General features: G+C 47.3%; 2 protein-coding genes across 2 annotated transcripts in view; one reads left to right on the forward strand and one right to left on the reverse strand.

The window, feature by feature from the left end:
• The window catches only part of LOC146784317 (melanin-concentrating hormone receptor 1-like), a 267323-nt gene extending 244962 nt beyond the window's left edge, over positions 1 to 22361 (reverse strand). The window contains exon 1 of the mRNA XM_085636023.1: positions 22257 to 22361. The gene's annotated coding sequence lies outside the window, so the exon portion shown is untranslated. The remainder of the gene's footprint in view (positions 1 to 22256) is intronic.
• On the forward strand, positions 3565 to 12280 carry LOC146784319 (uncharacterized). Its single transcript, XM_085632925.1, has 3 exons — positions 3565 to 3966; positions 4036 to 4861; positions 12018 to 12280. Exons 1-3 carry the CDS (start codon positions 3565 to 3567, stop codon positions 12278 to 12280), a joined length of 1491 nt encoding a protein of 496 aa, XP_085489051.1.
• Positions 22362 to 22702: the final 341 nt, after the last annotated feature.

Raw genomic sequence — 22702 nt, forward strand, 5'->3', positions numbered from 1 at the left:
AAGTACATAGAGTTGTTTATGTTTTTTGTAAAGTCTGATTGAGATGAATTAATGGTTTGTGGTACCAGTGTGTTTGGAGTGAAGAATTGTTGTGTGTCACAAATGTTTTGAATGACTGAATGGTGTGTTAAAAAGATTGTCTTAAATATATCTCGTTGTGAGGTGTAACTTTTTTTGATTTTCGCAATATGGAAGGATGATAAAGTATCTTTGATATAAATAAATTGACTGATTTAGTCGACGAAAAGAAAGGTCTTTGATGCATTTTGTTGTTCCTCAAAATGTGTCCTCATAAGTTGTTTTGAGGTTTAAGAATAGCTGCAGTACTAGCAAACTTGTTGTTAACTCATATTACAGGTGCTGGCACAAAGGCAAAGAAGCACTTAGGAGGTGCACTGAGAGAGCACCACAAAATGGTGGTGCAGAGTCAGTGCGCTCCTTGAAGGCAGCCCTCTGAAGGGGGTCAATAGTTCTATGGACCCCCCACAGACATACCCTTGCAGGTGGGTGCAGTCACTCACTGCACCCACATGCAAGGAGATCTCTTTCCCTTCTTAAAAGTGTAGGGGGGTTGCCTCCTGCACAGTGAAACACGCGGCAGCTGCTTCAAAGCCGCTCTGAATTTCACTTGAATGCACTGCCACCAGGGTAGCGCGAGTTCACCGCTGCCCTGGGGGCAGTGTATTCATTCCAATATGGCACACTTTCCTTGTTTGTGCTGGGTGCACCTTTCGAATGTATTTCGTGCTAATAACCTAAAGTAACAACATGATACTAACTCTTCAAAATTCAAAAACGTGTATTTCTTTAACATTTGGAAGTGTTTCACCTTACTACAGCAGATAATATCACTTCATATGCAGACATTTATTAAAAGTGATAGCTTTAAAAAACATTCATAGCTCACCCCCCAACAACGATGCCCTTAGTGAACTAAGAGGCAAGTCAGTTGTCATGTGTACCCCAAATGTGGCCTAGATTCTTATTATAGATGGAGCAACATTACAGCCTAGTAAATAAAATATAAGAGGTACTTGTACAGCGCACGTCCTGAACTATTTGAAAGTGTTCTCATCTGTGATAATAAAGAAAAAAAAGAGGCTCCGTGAAATAAAATATATGCCTAGGATAGGTCTGACACATTAAACAAAATTGTAAGTATTTATTTGTAACATGACTTTACTTGGGGAGACATCCGTTACATCGCGGTCTTCACACCGCAATACGTTTACAACGCAAGTCGTTACAACGACTTGCGCTGGATGGCGCTGTACACTAAGGAATAGTATGATTTACTATTCCAACACCCTCCCTACTGTTACGTAGGCTGGAGTTGGAATAGTGAATCATACTATTCCTAAGTCCAGCGCCCTCCAGCGGAAGTCGTTGTAACGACTTGTGCTGTAATGCCTACGTTGTAAACATATCACAGTGTGAAGACCGCGATGTAACGTCATATATTCCTTTATTTGCTTTGTTTACTTTAATTATTATTCAGGGACCGTGAACTCAGCTCCAGAACACATTTAGAAGTGTTTTCTATTAATAATTGCTGTTTAAATTGTGTACAGATAAAAGGTAAAAATACTGGCTTTAGGTGACTTGGCTTTTTTTTAGTACCGGCCGGGACATTAGAATACCAGTGGTGCAGGTAGAAAACCGGCCAGGTGGCAACCCTAGTCCAAAGATCACACAATTTGGGGAAGCAGGTATCAATTCCAGATTATCTGGTTTCAGATTTCGAAATTCAACCACTAACTAGAAGGGTCTATGCCGTCTTTTTTTCTGTTCCAGTTTTCATCAAAGATCACTGTTTCATATGTGCCAATAAACCTGATTCAGGCGGAAGTCTACCGATTGTTAAAGCCAAAAATGGCTTTATTTTGGCTGTCTCCCTACTGAAATTCACTCAGTCAATCACTCAGGATTTTGTATGGGGCGGCTACTCACCAGTGAGGGTCTCAAGGCGCTGGGGGGGGGGGGGGGGGGGAGGGAGGGGAGCCCGCTGTTCAGTCTGGGTGTGCCGCTCCTTCAACAGAAGTCAATGGGAGAAATACATCCTCCCCATTATGTCTTCTAAATCTCCCACTTTCCTCTTCTAAAATGTTGCCATGCATGCTGTTTTGCCTTCATTCTTGGCTCACCAAGAGAAAACCAGACTCAGTGCTAGCAGACCTGACTCAGGGCCCCAGTCCCAATTACCAAACCAAGAATGCATTAATATGGAGGGGAGGGGCGAGGGTCACGTCACACCCTAAACACCACCCCTTAAGCTACTCCCCTGAACGCATCTGCAGGCTACTAAAGCAGCAAGCCGCCCCTAAGACCTATTCTCCACCTTCTATGTGACTTCTGAGCCGAACCAGTCACGCGGGTTGCGCAACGTCCGCACCAGAGCCATGTAGCGTCAATGCGTACGCAGGGGGCGCGTGCAGCACGCTGCTGCATACGGAAACCCTGTGGTTGGCCTTCCTTTAAGTTCACACGTGTAGTCTGTCAGATCACAAAGGTCGCTCAGCGGGAAGCAAAACTCACTTTCATCTCATAGCGAGCCTCATTTTTTATTTCTTCAACATAGCACGAGACCTCCCAGCCTTTCAGCAGTGTGCACACAGGCTTTGCAAGGAAATGGAAATCAATACCCATGGATGAGGAGGGGGAAAGACGGGAGTGCAGGGGAATTCTATGTCAGGACCGGAGGCTCCGATTATGCTTCTTATTTCTTTACTAGAAATTCGCTCAGCAGCCAATCATATTACAATATAACAAAAAACTACAATACCCATGAACCCAATGGGTATGACGAAATAACCATAGAGTATGCACATATAAATAGTCAGCCAGAGAATGTCACATCCTCTTTCTTTGCTGCTCCGCAGCCAGTTAAGTGCATTTCTCTTTCTCTTTACAGCTATTTGTTTATTTATTTATACCGCTTGTTTGGTATTGCTCTGTTAGTTGCATTCTGCTTTGGTTTACCTTCTCAGCGCTGTGCGCCGCTTGCGGACCTTGTTATGCTATTGGATTTTCTTCTTTGCTTGGTATCGGTCCCGTCGTTGCAGGGAGCGCGTGTCTGCCTCCCCGGTTCGGGCGCTCTGCGCCCGCATCTCATTTCAAGTGGAGCGGGAGTGAATTAAGGGGCTGAAAGGCTACGCGCGTGTCGCGTAGGTCTTTCCTCGTTTAATTTCAGGCGGCCGTTACCGCGCATGCGCGGCGGCCATTTTTCTTGAGAAAAACTTACTGTTTCCTCAGGAGTTCAGCGCGAGAGCAGCGCTTCATTTGCTCATGCCCACTGCCTGATTTCTCTTGCCCCTGTTGACGTCCTGCTGCAGGTTTGAAGCAGTTGGGGCTGTATAATTTTGCATAGGCTTTGCCTAGAGTGGCTTTCATTTGGCAAGTCCTCCCTCCACATTTAAATAATTCATATTTCAGGTTCATTTTTTGACCTGTTTGTTTAAACTTGCCTTCGGGGTTTGTGCCGCTCCCCCTTTATTGTGCTTGGCATACCAGATTTACTGTTGTTTTTCCTTCCTCTTGTGGGCATTATTTGCGCCAGGTTCTGCCATGGCTGATTATTTTGAGGAAGACGACTACTATTATGATTATGAAGATGAGGACGCCTCTGGCTCTATGGAACAGGACTTGGTAGAGGCTCTGGATTTGGGTGTACAGTCATCTGTGAATAAAGCGCTGGTCCGCGCTATTACACCTCTAAAACGTCATTTATCGCACTATGCTGTGCAACAGGGTTGGTTGCCCTCGTCCTCTAAGTCTTCGAAATCTTCTCAGTCCTCCAAGTCCTCTAAATCTTCTAAATTGACTAATCCTCACAGGTCAGATTTTGTAAAGCTGGCTAAGGCCCTTTCCTCGGAACATTCTTATGGTCAACCTCCTAAGGAGCCTTCCTCCCCTTCAGTTCATCCAACAGACGATGACGGTACCTCTCCATCTTCTTCTGACCATGGGGTTTCTTCTCCTCCTCCTCGTAAAAAGGCTCGCAAGGAGCATTTTGTTGATGCGCCGTCGCATCCCCAGGTTCTCACGTTTGAACCTTCAGATATCATTCATCCCAATTCCTCTTCTTGGCTCCCGTCTCCTGAGGTGGCGGAGTACGTCCAGACGCATATTCGTCAACCTTTTGACAAGGAGGTGCGTTCCCGTCTTCGCTCTGAATGTCCCCGTCCTGACTTGGCTGATAAATTAGCGGACACCCCTGAGGTGGATCCCACTATGGTGACATATCTAAAAAAATATGCCAAGGACCCTAAAAGGGGCATTGACAGAGCATGGCGCTCTTGTCAAGATAAACTTTTGGATTTATTGGGACCCCTCACCAAAATTTTGGATTTAGGTTATCGGGCCAAGGAGTCTTCATCTGCCATTGACCCGGATGACCTTATTGGTTGGGCTCAAAGGGCAGTTTGTCAATTGGGTAACGCCAATTGTGCTATGTCTTCGGAACGTAGGCGTTCTATTTTACTGAAATTGGACCCAAAATTGGCCGAACTTTCTACTTCTGAATCTGGTCCTTTGGCACAGGGTTTGTTGTTTGGACAGTCTTTCCTCAAAGAACTCACTAAATTTGTGGCCACTTTTAGTGGTCTTGATAAGGCGCAAGCATCGATCAGACGGGCTTTTCGCCCGGTTTTTGGAAGGGCCGGTCGATATAGGGGACGATCGTCCGGCCGAGGTTATAACCAATCTAACCAACGTGGTTTCCAGTCCCACCGTGGAGGAGGTCAGGACCCCAACTACTCCACCAACAAGCCTTCCTTCTACCCTTCCCGTCGAGGTCGACACCAATTCCGGAAGGGGCGTACCAGCGGCAATCAAGGAGGGCACCACGATTCCTCCGCTTCAGGTGAGTCTGATCTCTGCTTCAGAGGTCATGTTGGGGGGCAGAATTCAGTTTTTTCTTCACAATTGGCGTTTGATCTCCAACGATGCATGGGTGTTGGAGACAGTCCAGGGTTTCAGGATAGAGTTTTTCAGTTGCCCAAGTCAACCCGTCCCTCCTTTACCATTGGTTTTTTCCCTTCAGGATCAGGCGATTATTTCCGCAGAAATAGACTCCCTTCTGACAAAAGGGGCGGTTGTCCGGACTTCTCCTCACCCGCAGGGTTTTTCCAGCCACATTTTTCTCGTTCAGAAAAAAGGAGGCGGTTCCAGGTTGGTTCTCAACCTGAAAGAGTTCAACGGCTGGATTGTTTATCGCCACTTCAAGATGGAGGGCATCCATCTTTTGAGGGATCTTCTTCAGGAAGGGGACTGGATGGTTCGTCTGGATCTAAAGGATGCGTATTTGTCAATTCCCATTTACGGTCCTCATCGCCGGTTTCTCCAATTCCAATGGCAGGGTGTCTGGTACGAATTCCAGGTTCTCCCGTTCGGCCTCTCGTCAGCACCCTGGTGCTTCACGAAACTTCTGAGGCCTGTGGTAGAGTCTCTACGATCTCGGGGAGTTCGTCTGATAATTTATCTGGACGACATTCTTATCATGGCGCACTGTCCGCGTCTGTTAATGCTCCATTTGGACTGGGCAATAGATCTTTTACAGTCACTCGGGTTTCTAGTCAATCCTCAGAAATCTATGTTCCGCCCTTCCCAGTCGATAGAATTTCTGGGCTTTCTGATCAATTCCCTCTCTTGCCAACTGTTCCTGCCTCTTCAGAAGATCAGGATGATCAAACGGGAGTTGCGATTGATTTTACACAAACAGCTTGTGTCATTGAGGTCTCTAGCTCGGATTGGCGGTCTGTTAGCTTCTTCAATTCAGGCCATCTTCCCGGGTCCCCTCCATTATCGGGCACTTCAGCGACTCAAAATCCGGCATCTCCAGAAAGGCCTCCGATACTCAGATCTGATTCCTCTTTCAGAGGAGGCGAGGTGGGAGATGTTGTGGTGGTTGGAACACATGGAGTCCTGGAATGGCAGAGCCCTGTTCGGAGTGTCTCCGGAGGTGGTGATCGAATCCGACGCCAGTCGGTGGGGATGGGGAGCCCGTTGCGGTCCAATGTCCACGGGCGGCCGGTGGTCCTCGGAGGAACTATCTCTCCATATCAATTGTCTGGAGCTTCTGGCGGGGTCGTTTGCGATCCGTTGTCTGTCTCCACGCATGACGAATTGTTGCATTCTCCTACGCATGGACAATGTCTCAGCGGTTCGATATGTCAACAAATTGGGGGGGACACGTTCCAAGATTCTGGCAGAAATTGCCAAGGATTTGTGGCACTTTTGCCTCCAGAGAAACATCACGGTGATTGCGGAGTACCTGCCGGGTCACAGCAATTTGATAGCAGACTGGAATTCTCGACATCTTCGCGACTTCAGCGACTGGAGACTTCACCCTCGAGTGTTCAGATCTCTGTCTCGAATGTGGGGCCCCTGCCAGATCGATCTTTTTGCCTCTCGCCTCAACACTCAACTTCCTCGGTTTTTCAGTTGGCGTCCGGATCCGGAGGCTCTTGCCACGGATGCATTTCTTCAGACCTGGCCGTCTCTTCTGTGTTATGCCTTTCCCCCGTTTGTCATGATATCCAGGGTTCTGGCACGCATGAAACTATATCAGACGGAGTTGATTCTGATCACCCCTCTCTGGAGGGCTCAAGCTTGGTTCCCTGTTCTCCTGCAGTTGTCTTGTGCAATTCCAGTTCTTCTTCCCCAATTGTGGAATCTGTTATTGGACCCACTCAACAATCCTCATCCTCTCATAGAGTCGGGTCAACTCTTTCTGGTGGCATGGCGGGTTTCGGGGATCGCTGGCAGATCCCAGGCCTTTCGCGAGACGCTTCCAGATTTATCGACGAAGCTTGGTCTCCCAACACACACAAACGTTATGCCGCAGCATGGAGACGTTGGTGTGATTGGTGCACTCAATGGCAAGTGGATCCCTCTTCTGCGGATGTCGCTTTGATTGTAAATTTTTTAGCTTCTCTGGCATCCTCCGGCCTTGCATATCGGACTGTCAACAATTTCCGTTCGGCTATCTCGGCGGGGCATATTCCTATTAATGGTAAACCTGCGGGTGAACACCCTTTGATTTCCAAATTACTCAGAGGCATCAGATTGGTAAAACCTCCTTCTCCAAAGTATGTTGCGTTATGGGATGTGTCTATTGTTTTACGTTTCTTGGAGGCTTGGCCTTCCAACGACACTTTGTCCCACAAACAGCTTTCAGCAAAGTTAACTATGCTGTTGTGTCTAGTCTCTTGCAAACGTGTGTCTGATGTTCGCGCGCTAGATCTTGCAGGTCGTACTTTTTCTCCTGAAGGGGTTACTTTTTCCATTTCCAGACGTACTAAGTCTAATACTACCTCCATCACTTACCCAAGTTTTCCCAATAATCCAAAACTCTGTGTAGTGCAATGTCTTAAGGATTATGAGGTAAGTACTGCTCCTTTTCGTCAAGATTTACATGGTCAATTGTTGATTGCGTTGCAAAAACCCTTTCGCCCTGTGACCCCGGCTACTTTAGCCAGATGGGTCAGATGGCTCATGGGTGAAGCTGGTATTGATGTTACTACTTTTGGTGCACATTCAACTCGTGGAGCTATGGCTTCCAAGGCCTTTTCTATGGGTGTGACCTTAATAGATATTATGAAAGCAGCTGATTGGTCAACTGATTCTATGTTTCAGACTTTTTATTATAAACCTATTCTGGATATTGCTTCTGTTGTGGTGGCTCAGCTTTGAACAAGCATAATCGGAGCCTCCGGTCCTGACATAGAATTAAAAATTTGCGAACATACGTGACAAGAATTTTCAATTCTATTAAGGACACGGAGGCGAGGATTATCCCACCCATTTTTTCTGTTATGTATTTTGCATATGATAATTTTTCAATTATATATTTCTGGTATACTGTTATGACGTATTTGGATACAGTCCTTGTTTTTTCTCTTCCCTCCCTAAGTATTCTATGCTTTCTTTTCATTTCGGAATGGTATATTACCACTTTATATCTTTTTCAGGTTCTGATCCGAAGTGAGCTGCGCTTCTTTCTTTACCTTGGATTATTTTTTGGACGTCTGCTGGTTCCTGTTTTGGGGGATGTTGTTTCACGCATCAAATCAGCTGTTCTATCCTGTTGGTCTTCAGTTGAAGTGTTCGAGCTACGATTTTATCTTCCACGCCTTTTTTCCAGTTGTTGCACTTTTTATTCTTCTGACTGTTGCTATTTTCCAAAGAAAGAGTATGTGACATTCTCTGGCTGACTATTTATATGTGCATACTCTATGGTTATTTCGTCATACCCATTGGGCTCATGGGTATTGTAGTTTTTTGTTATATTGTAATATGATTGGCTGCTGAGCGAATTTCTAGTAAAGAAATGAGAAGCATAATCCTCGCCTCCGTGTCCTTAATAGAATTGAAAATTCTTGTCACGTATGTTCGCAAATTTTTAATTCTCTTGCACTCTCCCTCTCCTACCTCCAGGGATCGCCAGACGGTGAACAGGAGGACAATTTACTGTATGCCTCAAAGCCCAAAGGGGTTTCAGAATTAGACACTGTATTTTTGTCATTTATTAAAACGAGATGTGACTCATGAAAAAGCTTACAGCACCGCACGCTATGCTCCGATCCGCCAAACTTCCAGACTGAGGTAAGAAGTCATTTGGAATCACCCCCATACTCCCAGGTTTGCTCCTTAAATAACCGGAAGTAGTTTACAAATTTACCTCGTTCTACATCAGGTTCGAGAAACCCCTCTTTACAGTATTGTGGCGTAAAATATGGGTGGCGGGGGCTAGTTCTAGGAAGCAACCTCCCACTTCTCACGCTCGGAGACCATTTTTGATGGTAATACCTAGTGCTTTTAATGGGCTCTACTCACAGGTACTGAGTACTGGCACTTAAGACTTTTTTCCCTGTGAGTACCAGAATTGTTCCATGACATGCAGAGAGTACCGTTACTCATTGGGGCCTGTCAGGGGTTTCAATACCAACAACAGTGCTTAATTTGTAAAAGAATAAGAGCCAGGGCCCCAAAGTTTTTCTAAAAAGACTACAGCCGGTACTACTGTATGTCAACATTAAGGCTTCCTAGTTTTGATTCCAACTCATGCCTCTTTAATCCACCACCAAAAACTACATGCCCACTTATTGCCTTCTTGATCGTTTCTGCTCTTTCCATTTGTTACTTTTTTTCCTTTTTAGGTCGAGCTTTCGAGACCTCTTGTATATACTTTAGTATATACTTCTTTGTGGGCTTAGCATTGGTTTGTTTCCGTGTCCTTTAAAAATCCTTGCTTGCTAGTGGTCAATCTTTCCTATTTGCCCCACCTTTTCAATCCACGGACCAGAGCCCCAGTACTGGTACCCTTCCACTTGTTTATCTTCTTCCTTCTTTGCCCGTTCTGCATTTTTCACTCTCTTACTGAGTCAAAGTCTGATGAAAAATAAGCACCGGACCCTAAAGATGAGTGCCGGTGGGCCCCACCGGTAACCACCGCTCACATTAAGCACTGGCCAATGGTCATGTACTCATGTGGACATTTGCGGCAGAGTAGAAATGTAGCGCATCCTCATTGTCACTACAGCTGTGATGAGCTATGCTGTGAGAGTGATACATGACATCACCATGGAGAACGCTGTGTGGCAGGAAGGAAAGGGTATCCCTTTAAAGGAAGCCATTTTGAATGCTGCCACGGTAGTATCCATGTTTCCAGGCCCCAGTGCAGCTCTTCTTCAGCCAGCCGGGAAGACCGAGCAACAGTTTCTTTCAGGTATGCCATGTTGTGGCCCTGAAGCAGCCTACCAGCAACAGCCAGGCCAAGGAGCCAATCTGGAGTACAGAGCAACGTTCCATCTAATTATTTTCCGCTGTGTGTGGCAAGACTATGCTTGAGGGCACACTTTTCTTGACTGTATGTGGAATCAAGAGTAGTGATGGGTCACTATGTGAATTATAGTGGTGAGCAACCTACTACACCTATGGGGTCTTGGCAGTGAGGGGTTGGCATATCAAGAAAAGAGCTAATCATGCCAAGCCAAGATGTCTGTGAAACAAATGTCAGCAAAATAAGAATGCTCTCTGCATCTAACAATGATCCGGTTGCAAAAGATATATCCTTATTTGGGGCAAAAGTATTTGTCTGCACTATGTCCCGATCAGATATTTCCAGAAGTTCTGTACATAGATTGGGTTATGATAGGTAGTAGTATATTCAGTTGCTCCCACTACTAGTAAGTTAACGAAGAATAGTTATTAAATGTTTACAGTATTACAGTCATAAATGTGTTCAGGAAATGCAAAATTCTTCTGGCGAGTACTTTTGCTGCCATTGCTTCCTACAAAGTCTCAGAGTGGTGAAGCAGCGAGAGGCTGTATTATCCACCACTGGGAAGAATCCCAAACAGTTTGCATCCTTTTGTCAGCATCCATTGTCTTGAATCCTAAAGTACCTCGCAGTGAGAAACGGAGATAACACGATGTTGTTCTGCCATCTGTTTCTTAATGAAAACATGTGTTTCCACAAGTCTTAGACTGTGATCTTGACACTGTAGGCAAGTGTTAGAACATAAAAGGAATGCTCACAATACATCATACTCACCTTTTAGTACATTAAGTGTGAAGAAGCAGGCTTGTTTTCTGCAGAGTGTTATGGTGTTCATGTTTTATGCAATCTATTTCACTCTTGGAGCAAGAAATAACATTGTAATAGAAACACTCTATAGTAACCATGCAGGGCGCAATCTCAAAATGTTGGCCAATAAAAATGTAAACATTATCTTTTGAAAGGGATTTTTGTTTTATTTAGTAGCCAATGCATTTGTATTGTCATTGAGATTCACTTTGTGTCAATAGATTTTAAAATGCCAAAATAGAAAACAGTTCCACATAATGTGCTGCCTACCTAATTTGTCATAAATGCATAATTTGGAAAATATTTTTCTTTTCTTTGACATAAAATTTGAATTTTTCTTGATGAAACATGTTGGCCTAGAGCACACCTACTGCAGCAGAAAAAAAGGATCTTCTTCTCTTGGAATGTTCACAGCTCTACAAGTGCACCTCCTCTGTTCCCTATACCAACAGCGACTCTTCAGCTCAGTGACAGGGAACATAAAGCTTTCTGCCATTGCACTTCAATCCTTCTGTTCTACCACTGTAAACTCACAACTCTGTTCAGTGCACCTTATCTCATCCCAGCTGCTGCAGCATTTCTGCAGGTTTACCACTGGGAAAATACTAAGCCCTGCCAATGCAACTCAGTTCTTCAGTATCAGGGGCATAACACATGTCCCTGAAAGGTAGGGGTGGTGGGTCACAGACATGAGCTTTTGGACGCAAACAGTCAGTTTGCAGAATAGGGCCATTTGTGTTCTCAAAAATGCATTATCTTATATAATAACTACAAATTGAGAACTGGCAACAAGTTACAAGTTGCTGAATTGCAATTTGGGTTAGTAGCCCAATACTGATTCAGTATTTGGCAGGGGCATGTTTAGGGCATCCCTTCCACACACCGAAGCGGATTGGTATGTGTTATATTTTTGCAACTGAATTCCAGTCTCCAAACAATAATTTTTTTACCACCTTCTCAAAACAGGTTGTTAGTCATTCACAAACGGGAAGGGGTCCCTTCTCCTTTGTAAATATGGACAACATTTTTTAAGAGAAGGCAGTGGTCTCATAGACCACAGCCCACTCCTAAAAAATGAGACCTACAAATGTATGTTTTTTTTTTTAACACACCCTTTTTTCCTTTGAGGAAAATGGGATGCACTTCTAAAATAATTGTTTTATTTAAAGGCAATCACAGACATGGTGGTCTGCTGACCTCAGCAGGCCTCCCATCCCTGTAATGTCGTGATTCCTAGTGGTTTGCAATTTGCAACCTAATTCATTCATTTTTTATGCGGTGATTCAAATTGCGACCCTGCTGGAACCGGTAATTTGCAAACCGACTTATTAGTACTTAGGTTGGTTCGCAAATTACCAGAGATGTCACAAAAATACTCGTCACAAATTGTGAGTATTTTGAGACCAGTTCTTAGTACTTTTGACCAAAGATTCTTTCAGCTGTGCGATGGTGCGACCCTGCAGCAGCCAATCAACACCAGCCAGGACCAGCGCCCAGCCAAGAGAGCAGGATTCTTCCAGCTCTGGGCCTCTAGCACAGCCATCAAGCACTAGTCAGGACAAAATTCCTAGAGGGCTTGACCTTCCAGTTTCAGCTAGGATCTTGAAAGTCATGGCAGGACTGGATTGTGGCACCAACGTGACCCTCCAGTCATCCAGTGCCAGCCAGGACCAAGAGAGCTACAGAAATTAGGAAATCTTTTTTTTTTAATAACACATTTTTATTGGTTTTATTTGTATGGTGCAGAAGAAATATTATAAACCCATTCAAACAAATAAAGCAAAAGAAAAGCAATACTGCCCATCCCTTCCCAATTCCGTCGAAGTTGTCAATAACGAATGAATTGGGCTTGTTGTAGCTCGCAGTCCTGTTGCAACTCTTGAAAGGATTTCAGTACCTTGCCTGACATCACATACCCTAGGTGGGAGATGCCAATGTTATCCCACTGTTTGAATCCCCCAATGCTTTTCACCTGTGTCAATCTCACCCCGAGCCACAGCGATGTCTCTCTAGTGAGCCTCTGCCCCTAAAACATTTCCCTTGGTGCACTTTTCCAAAGCTCAGAAACCTTCTTAGTAGCCAAAGGAAGTGCAGGGCCAACCATAGGACCCACCATATAGGATATGCAAAGGTGACACCCCCTGCATCACCCACTTTTCAGTGGCAAATGCAGGATCTCCTTGTGTGTCATACCTTCATTCACTGACAATTAATAGATGGGCTCCTCTGTAATAGGATTTAATATTAGCATCAGGGATCCCCCATTATAGGTGGATTGAAGCATCTTTTGAGGGCCATCTTGGGAATTCCCTGATTCCACAGAGAACTGAAGAAAAGCATCGACCCCGTCAAAAAAGGAACGTGCAGCGGTCCCAGCAAAACCACCTCCTTACATATTACAGATCTGCCCAATAACAATAGCAGAAGGCCTTCGCAGAACTTCATGTCTCCCTCTATGTGATCTATGGTTGATTGGATTATTCTATCCCATGCTGTTTTTGTGTTTTCTGTGATGTAGACACCTAGATATCTAAGCCCTTCCCTACTGATTATTGGTTATCTAGCCAACTCTAGGTTTTGGGGCAGAAACCCAGTGAATAAATCACTGCCTTGGACTTGTTTAACCTCAAGTCCAAGGTGTTTATTCTAAACAAACTGTAAAATCCATGTGCTGAACCATTCCGGGTTGGTTAAGAACACCAAAACGTAGGCGTATAGTGCTATACTGTGCGACACCCTCTGCAACCTTCTCAACCCAGCAACCTGAGCATATACTCTGATCCATTCCGCCAGTGGCCAATCGGAATGACCAGAGAAGACAAAGGCCAACCCTGTCTGGTGTGCTTTTCTATCAGGAAGTGGTCTGATGTTTCCCCTCCCACTCTCAGGCGGTTAAACTAATGTTTAATAGTTTTACATGCTCAACAAATTTAAGTCCAACATTTAGCCTTCGCAGTATGGCGAACAAATTGCTCCACCTCATTGAATTGGAAGTGATCTCAGTATCGGCGAGGAGGACAGCTGCCAATCCACCCAGTCTCTCTGCCAGGGCCAGAGCATTGTGAAGAAGTCATGTATTGTGGTGGGTAGCAGGTTTCGGCATAAAACCAGATTGATCTGGGCTTACTCGGGATAAAATCACTTTCTTAAGGGGTTTGCCAGAGCCTTTTCAAGAAGCTACTAATTCTTGATGAGACACCTGCCTCTCGATCCTCTGGCAAAGTCCAAGAAGGGAGAAATATTATTATTAGAGCACAGAGCTGGTTGCTTCAGTGAGATCAGTAAATGAGGTGTTGCAGGGTGGTGAGAGCAGACAATGCTTAATGTGGGCCAATACTTTTCGGTGCTGATCATGTCAGTGCTTTCAAGTGTTCATCATCCTCACCAGTGCTTTAAATGGAAAAATAGATGTGCAGGTACCCTGTTCTAGAGTACCTGCTTGTTTCTGAGAAGTTCCGGTACTCTCCAATTAAAAGTATTACGTCACTCTTGAGAAATGCCGGTACTCACCCTCTCAAAATAAAAAAAGTGCCAGTTCTCAGTACCGGACAGTACCAGCCCATTTAAAGCACTGGTCCTCACCCTTTTTTGTAGGGGGAGCAGAACTTATTTTTCATTATCAAATTGAGCACTGACATGGTGAGTGCAGGTCGGGTCCCTGTGAGTTTAAAGAGCAGGCCAGATTATGACAGGGAGGAAGGTTGCTGTGCTGGACATGAGAAGCCAGGGCAATGCTAGAGATCAGGGTTCTGTGCTGCAAAAGGTCACAATCCAGTTCTCAGTGCAGCTGAGAGATGAGAGTAAATGTGAAGATGCAGCAAGGCAGTCAGTTTGTTGTGGTGAGGTGCTACTGGGCAAAGGCAATTTTCCAGACTGGTGTATTGTCGAGAGGCTAAAGCAAAGACCATGGGGTCTCTGACAGTACAAATGGCAGGAGCTCATGGATACAAGTTTAAAGGGCAAGAGGACATATTTCATGTGCATTCAAGTATAGAGGGGAAGGTATGTTGTGGAACCAGGGCAGGGTAGTGCCCTGAAAACACACTGGAACTTACCATGGCCTTAGAGTTTTCACTCGCTCATATCCTGTGCACCTCATCCCATGTCTTCCTGTCTCTCACCCCGAATCACTGACTCCCACGTCTTCATCTGACTGACTGTTTCTCTCCAAAGGTCTGAGTGCCTCATCTAGACATCCTTTCCAAATGTCACACTTTTTCTTACATGAACGGCCTCTTATGCCTTTCTGGGTTCCTGTCCAGAACACGCCCAGCTAATATGCTTTCTAGACCTCTTGGCACCAAGGACTTTGTCAATGTGCCAACTTGACATAGAAAGCCAGATAAGCTGCAACCCCCACCCCAAATTCACTGTGCATTACTTGAATGAGAAGTGTTTTAGGTAATGATCGTGTGAGATATCACAGGGCTAATTAGTGGAACTCAAACCCTCTTTTTTCATGGAAAGTCACACTGCAAGAACACTAGGAAAACAGGAATATATTTTCTATATTTATTTAAAATCAAAACACTATCCTAGTGCAGGCAATGTGAATCAGAACTATTATAAAAACAAGAAAAATAGTGGCAACGGTACCTATCAGTAGGGTGAACAATATAAATATTGTAACATTGTGTTTTTTTCATAAGGTTTATTAACACTGATATTTCCCACTTCACCTTACTTTCATCTAACGAAGCTAAACTTAGCACCAAAAGCAGCCCACCTCAGGTTTCAGAGACCCGCAGACCTCTTCTGAACAACAGAACCAATGTTCAGCAAAGTAACAGTGTCTGTTATTCTTCACTGTGAGGCAGGGCGAGGTCTGCCTTCCTGTAGCCTTCAATGAAGAAAGGTGATTGCGGCTCTGTATCGCCCTGCTGTCTTGAGTCTCTGGTACAAAGTTCCTCTCTACCCTATCACACTATGGGCCATATGTAGGAAGCCCAATACCGGTCGGTGACGGCCGATTTTTGGTAAATATCCCGTTACCGACCGGTATTCAGGCTTTTGGTATGTAGGGGGCACATTTCAGGATTCGGTAATTTACCGAATCGGTAAAATTACCGATTCGGTAATTTTACCGATTCGGTAAATACCGAATCCTGAAATGATATGTAGGGGGAGTGTGTGGTTTTTGTGGGGATTCGTTATTTACCACCAACTAAAAGTTGGTGGTAAATGACCAATGGCTGTGAAAAAGCATTTTTTTGCACTTAGAAGTGTGCAATGTGGCAGACATACATGCCCTTAGGGCATGTATGTGTGCCACATGTGCACACATGCAGGAATCAGGGGTGCAACAGGGTGTCACTGTGACACCCTGCCACCCTTGATTGTGCTCCTCCCATTACCGAATCGGTATTTACCGATTCGGTAATGGTAACTGGCTTCCCATTGATTCCTATGGGCCTCCTGGCCCATAGGAATCAATGGGAAGCCAGTTACCATTACCGAATCGGTAAATACCGATTCTAAATTACCGACCCATTCCGAATCGGTAAATATTACCAATGGATTACCTACATAGCATTTACCACTTCATAAACACCGAATCGGTAAAATTCGGTATTTATGAAGTGGTAAATGTTAGGCCACCTACATATGGCCCTATGTTCTTAGTTTATAATATATAATGTATCTGAACATTTTTTAACATTTTCAGAATAAACAATTAGCAGAAAGGCTCTGGTCCCCTTTCACTCAGGGCTGTCTTAACAGTAGTATAGGCCCCTGGGCAAAGAAGTGCACTGGGCCTTGCCTACACCACCTCTCACAGGAATAAAAATGTTGAACTGAAAATTAGTGTTAAATTCTGGTCTGCATGGGGCCCCTATGCTCGTGAGGGCCCCCGGGCAACTGCTCAACCTGTCCATATGTTAAGACAGCACTGCTTTCACTTACATTCTGTGAAACCTTGCCTACTCTTTAAAAATAATAAACAAGAAGGGAAGTTATCAGCTTCTATCAAACCTTGTTCATTGTTTAAAAACAATCACTGCAAAAGAGAATTCGATCCATGCAGAACCCGTTAATATATTCAGGCAAACTTAATTATCACGTTGCAATGAAGAATGACATGAATAAATGTTCATTTTCATTTGGCACTCATCCCTAAATAAACAACATATATAATTAAAGGAGTGAATACCTAGAAGGGAAAATTGCAATAATGATGACACCAGTGTTCTCCTCCCAGCTTGCTCTGTTCCTTACTTAGCTAGGCCCGTGTCTCTAGCAGTAAGGGTGCCTTATCACCCTCTCCATCACTCCCCATATGTTCTGCATATGTTCAAACCCATCACCTCATACCAGGGAGCTCACCAGTGCACACTCCACTGGTACCAGGGCATTTCTCACCACCATACCTGTACCACCTCTGTAACCCACCTCGGCTGTCTCTGAATCCTACACTCTGCCTCCTTCACCTCTCGTAATAGGCCACACTCCCTCCATGGTCTAGCCCCCATCGCATGCTGTCAGTCAACCACATGGCCCTCTAGCCCCACACAGGGCATCACACAGCATCCTGCTCCCTGTCTGCCCAGGGTCCCTCCTTTGCTCAAACACCTGTCTAATCTCCAACTAGGAAATCAGCCTCACCACCTCTGTGACTCTCAACCCAGATAAAACACCGCTCTCCATTTGCAATCCTTATAGTTGGGGCGAGTTTTAGGCCCACTGCACAGGATGGGGTAAATGAGTGTGCTATACTTCCCTCACCTATATCACATGCATAGAGTCAATTATAATCAACGAGTTATTTATATTTAGCAATGATTCCTCCTTCCATTCACTCCATTTTTGCTCTGCTGCAAAACTGTGGTTTGTGATGAGAAGTGAAATACAATGTGGGTGCTCCTTCCGCCACAATTAATCCTGAAAGTGTTTCCTTGCTTTGTTCCTCTGCGTTATTTTAAGGGGCTGTGTCACGCCACCGTCCTTCTCTCTAGGCTACCTATCCCCTTGGTTACTGTCCTAGTTTGTCTCCACACGGGGTCCTGTTTTGTGACTGGACTCCAAGCCATGCTGGGATGATTGGTGGTTTTTGTTGTGAGCAGTTCTGTGCGTGGGGAGGTTGTAGTGTAAGTGACAATGATTATGTTTCTTGGGAGTGTGGGATTTTGCTTGTTGAATGAGACCCTCTTTGCCTTTGATTATCCGGCCAGACACACTGTAAGCAGGTGATGAAGGGCCTGACGTTACCTGTGACGTCACATGATTGCATCACTAGTGTGGTGTTTAGTACGCCAGGCCCCCATCACCCTACACTGACTTTAATGATATGTGCAGAGCCAATCTGCATATTTCAAAAAGAGAAGAGAAAATGTATCATATTATATATGTGCATGGGCAACAACACGTCACAGACTGTAGAAATGCCTCGATCAGCCTGCAGGCCAAGAAAACATTGACCTCATTAAATATTCGCCTCGTAGCCCCGCCCCAATGGCACAGCTCAATTAGGTGAGTACATGCATGATGCACTTGCCCCCCTCCCCCCCACCCATGTAGAGCCCTGGGAATACGCAAACATCTCTTTGCAAATGTGTGGTGTTCCTGTGATAGAGAGCAGCGTCGCTCGCCTTACATTTGGGGTTCTCCGGGGACAGGAAGCAGTCTTGGAGTTCTTATATCAGATTTCGGTGATCGAGTGACACACAGCAGATTTCCTCTGTCTTAGTCTTGGGGAACCTCTGAGCAAGGAAGTGGGTTCTGCTTTCTCCTGTGATCGGAGACAGCATCGCCCTCTTTGGTTGAGGGGTCCTCCTGTCATGGGAAGGACTCTCCTCCCTCCGGGGTGCGCCCTCCATGTATTTGGAAGCAAAAGCAATCCATCCTTTCTCGCGGGTTCAGCGGGCCTGCTGGGGTGCGGTTCCACCAACACCCTGTCATTACACTCTGCCACAGCATGTCCCTCCCTTCAGGGCTTTAAGTGGGTCTCTCAAAGGGGCGTGGCCAATACAATTAAGGGCGTGGCTTAAGACACGTAAGTTCAAAATCTGTGCTTAGCGCAGCGTGGCCCCCGACTTGTACTTTGCTGTTTCTGTAATTGCATCCAGATATATGATACAACAAGTAACATCATACCTACAACAAGTCATGACTATTGGCTTTGTCAATGGTTGTTAGTTGCATAAGATAAATAAGCAGCAGCTATGGCTTGTATATAATATTGAAAAAGCTTCCACTTAAAGCCCTGGTGACTCCACAACAATGTTGCTGCTCCTGAGTTTCCAAAAGAGAAGGGAAATCCAAAGAGAAAACGACTATCTTTAAAGGATTTCCCTTCCCCTACAACGCTCACCTGGCATGACGTCATGCCGTAACTTCTCCACTAGTGAGAAGTGAGCAGTGTGAGCACACGCACATCTATGTGCCTGCTGTCACTGCAGTCTGGGGAAAAACGGACCGCCCGTGCCAGGCCAGGGCACAACACAGAGCCCGATAGAGACCCGTTTCGTGGCCCCCTTAAAAAAAACTGCCGGTGCTCGGCACCGGTGAGACCCGGCCCACTTAAAGCCCTGCCTCCCTGTGCACAAACCATGCACATCTCACCTCGTTCAATTGCACTCTACACGTTTCTGCTGTGTACCCAAGCCACTAACCCCTTCCTGCCCCTATGCATTCTACCCTACTCCTCTCTACACCTACGTTATTGCCTCCTCTACTGCACCCTGCCAGGAGTCTCCCCATACCATGGCAATTAAAGCCGCGCCCTGCTCCTTGTCACGCATGTCATTTACACCCTACACAGCCACCCTTCTGCCCCCACGTGCCCCGTTCCAGCTACTGCACCATGTCCCACCTTGATCTTAAAACCCAACCTAATCAGCCCCATCTGAACTTGTTGCACAAGGTGAGCCGCCCCGCCGTCTGACGGCCGCCACCCTGTCACACGTCCCGTCACATATATATACACAGAACGCTCTGTAGTTCTGGTTCTCAATTCTACATGACTGGAATGATTCTACATTCTACACATACCAAACTATACTCATTACTACACAGAGCCCCGTAGGGGAGGTTAGCTCTTTCAGGGGAAATATGAAGAGGGCGCGGGCAGCCTCTGTGGCTGCGTCGCAGGAGACGGTGGGGTCGGTTCGGTGTGGGGGCAACGAGGGGTTGTGTTTTTGTAGGGCAGGGGTATTACTTCGGGGATGGGCGAGAGTGACACTGGTAGGGTGAACCGGGCTAGTGCCGCGACTGGCCCCTGTGTAGTGAAGGTGGGGGTGAGGTGCTTGTTAGGCGGGTGCTTCGAGCCCTACCCCCCTCCCACACACACACAGAGGGATGCCCCCTTGTTGTGTGGAGAGTCCCTGTGGTTACAGTGGAAACCCCTGCGGGAATACGAGGGTCCTGGGTTAGAGAGGTTCCTGGTGGGGGTAAGGGGCAGTGGGTGGGGGCAAACACAAGGGGGGGCTCAGCACAATACTCAGTCTCGAGAGCTCCTGATTGACTCAGGAGGGGTCTCCTCCACGTACCTTGCAGGGGGGCCTCAAGTTTCGTTACGCGAGTGGGCGAGAGGCTCCTTTGAGGGGGTCGGGGGGCTCCTGTTGGCAGGGACTCCGGCGGAGCACGCGACGATGCTGTAAAAGTCAGGGGGTCCTGGGCTGAGGAAGCTCCAGTTGGGGCGTGGGTGAAGGGCCAATTTGGGGTATTGGTGGTGTCCATAGTGGGGGACTCCTGTCTGAGTAGGGGTGAAACCACTGCCGGTGTAAGGGATAGATCTCCTCCTGGACTGATCTTGTAGGAGCAACGAGGGACTCCCGCTGTACTGCTCCTGTAGAGGAGGCAAGGTACTCCTACTAACCTGCTCCAGTAGGGGCAATGGATTACTCCCGCTGGGCGGCTCCTGTAGGGATCCCAAGGTACCCTGGCTGGGCTGCTCCTATAAGGATACCAGGTATTCCTCCCGTGCGGCTCCTGTTGGAGTAGCGAGGTTCTATCGCTGGGGTGCTCCTGTGGGGGTAGCGAGGTACACCTGCTGGGCTACTGCTACTGCGGGGGTAGCGAGGTTCTCCTTCTAGGATGCTCCTGTAGGGGTAGCAAAGCACTCACACTGGGCCGCCTCTGTAGGGTTGTGAGGAACTCCTGCTGGGTTGCACCTGTACGGATAGCTATTCCTCTTGGGCTGCCCCTGTAGGGCTAGCAAGGCACTCCCGCTGGGCTGCTCCTGTGGAAGTAGCTAGGTACCCCTGCTCGGCTGCTCCTGTTAGGGTAGTGAGGTGCTCCCCTTGGGCTGCTCCTGCAAGCGTAGCTAGGTATTCCCACGGGTTGCTCCTGTAGGGGTAGCGAGGTTCTCCCGCTGGGATGCTCCTGTAGGGGCAGCGAAGTACTTACACTGGCCCGATTCTGTAGGGGTAGCGAGGTACTCCTGTCGGTTTGCACCTGTAGGGGTAACTAGGTAATCTTCTTGGGCTGCTCCTGTAGAGGTATCTACGTACTCCCGCTGGGCTGTTTCTGTAGGGATAGTGTGGTGATCCCCTTGGGCTGATCCTGTAAGCGTAGCTAGGGATGCTAATGTAGGGGTAGCGAGGTATTCCTCGTGGGCTTCTAGGGGTAGCTGCTTCTATAAGGGTAGCGAGGTACTCCAGCTGGGCGGCTCCTGTAGGAATGCCAATGTACTCCTTCTGTGCTGCTCCCGTAAGGAGTAGGCAAACAACACACAACTGTAAGGAGTAGCGAGGTTCTCCCGCTGGGATGCTCCTGTAGGGGCAGCGAAGTACTCACACTGGCCCGCTTCTGTAGGGGTAGGGAGGTACTCCTGCCGGCTGCATCTGTAAGGGTAGCTATGTATTCCTTTTGAGCTGCTTCTGTAGAGGTGGCTAGGTAGTCCCGCCGGGCTGCCTCTGTAGGAGTGCTGAGAGATGTACCTGCCCGAGTTAGGGGTGTACTTGTCTGGAGTGCTCTCACTGGGGTAGAACCGTCTGTACGGGGAGCACGAGCACCCTCTGGGACATTTGGGTGTCATTTCCCTATAGAGGGGGCAGACTGAGGTATGCATCTGCTGGGCGGGTGTCTGTGCCTCTGAGTGAGATGCTTCCGTCAGCTGCAGTAGGGTACTGCTAGCCGCTGCTGAGGCTGCCTCTTGGGTGTGGTGCTGGCACCTGTTGTGGGCTCTTCTGCTAGGGCGAGGTGCGGGGTGCAGGCTTCTGCTACAGGTTTCATACTGCGGCGGGGTGCAGATAATTGCTGGGGGGTCTTGTGACTATTGTCACCTACGAGAGTGAGGTACTGGTACGTGCTTGGGGTCTCCTGCTGCGCTGTGGTGCTGCTGCTTGTTGAGGGTCACAGGGCGGGCGGAGTGGGGAGCTGCTGCGCGCCGGGCATCTATGGCTGCGATCAAGACGCGGGTGTGTCTTTTGGGATCCTGCTGGGGTGGGTGCAGTCAGCTGCTGGGAGTCTGCAGCAGGGATGGGTGCCGGCTCTCCCGCTGTGCTGCCGCTGGATTCCAATGGTGTCTCCCGTAGGAGAGAGGGCCCGGCTCCGCGGAGGCATCTCCCTGGTACCTGTTGGGGGTTCGGTTGGAGGGCGGGTTAGAGGGTTAAGTGGGGGGTCTCCTGCTGGGGTAGGGTCGCGGGCACCTCTCCTGGGATAGACGTGTTCCCCTGTGCTGGCGGGGGTAGTGTGGGGGGCTAGTCCCCGTCCCTGTGAGGGTCTGTACCTGTTGCTTCCGCGGCTCCTCTGCAGACGCAGCAGCCCTGGTTCCCGCCTGCCCTCAGCCGCTTCCCTCAGCCCCTCTCTCCCGTGCAGGCAGAGGAGCAGGGGCTGCTGGGCTCAGAGCTAACAGCCGAAGCCTCCGGCTCATAATCACTGTGGCGAGGGAAGGGGGGGCAGGCGAGAAGGCGGGAGGGGGGACTGAGAAGAAGACGGCGGAAAGAGGGAGAGGAGAAGAGAAGGAAAGAGAGAGAGACTGAGGAGGGGTGGGGAGATGAGAGAAGGAACCGAGGGATGAGGGGAAATGCAAACTAGAGGAGAAGAGGGCGAGGGAAAGGGGCTTTAAGAACCAGAATGAGGGAACGGAAGAGGAGAAAGGAGGGAAGTGGAGGGAGAGCGAGAAATGGAAGGGTGAGGGAAATAAAGGAGGAAAAGAAGAAGAGTGGTGAGGAA

The sequence above is a fragment of the Triturus cristatus genome, chromosome 11, assembly GCF_964204655.1.
Source record: "Triturus cristatus chromosome 11, aTriCri1.1, whole genome shotgun sequence".
Classification (NCBI taxonomy): domain Eukaryota; kingdom Metazoa; phylum Chordata; class Amphibia; order Caudata; family Salamandridae; genus Triturus; species Triturus cristatus.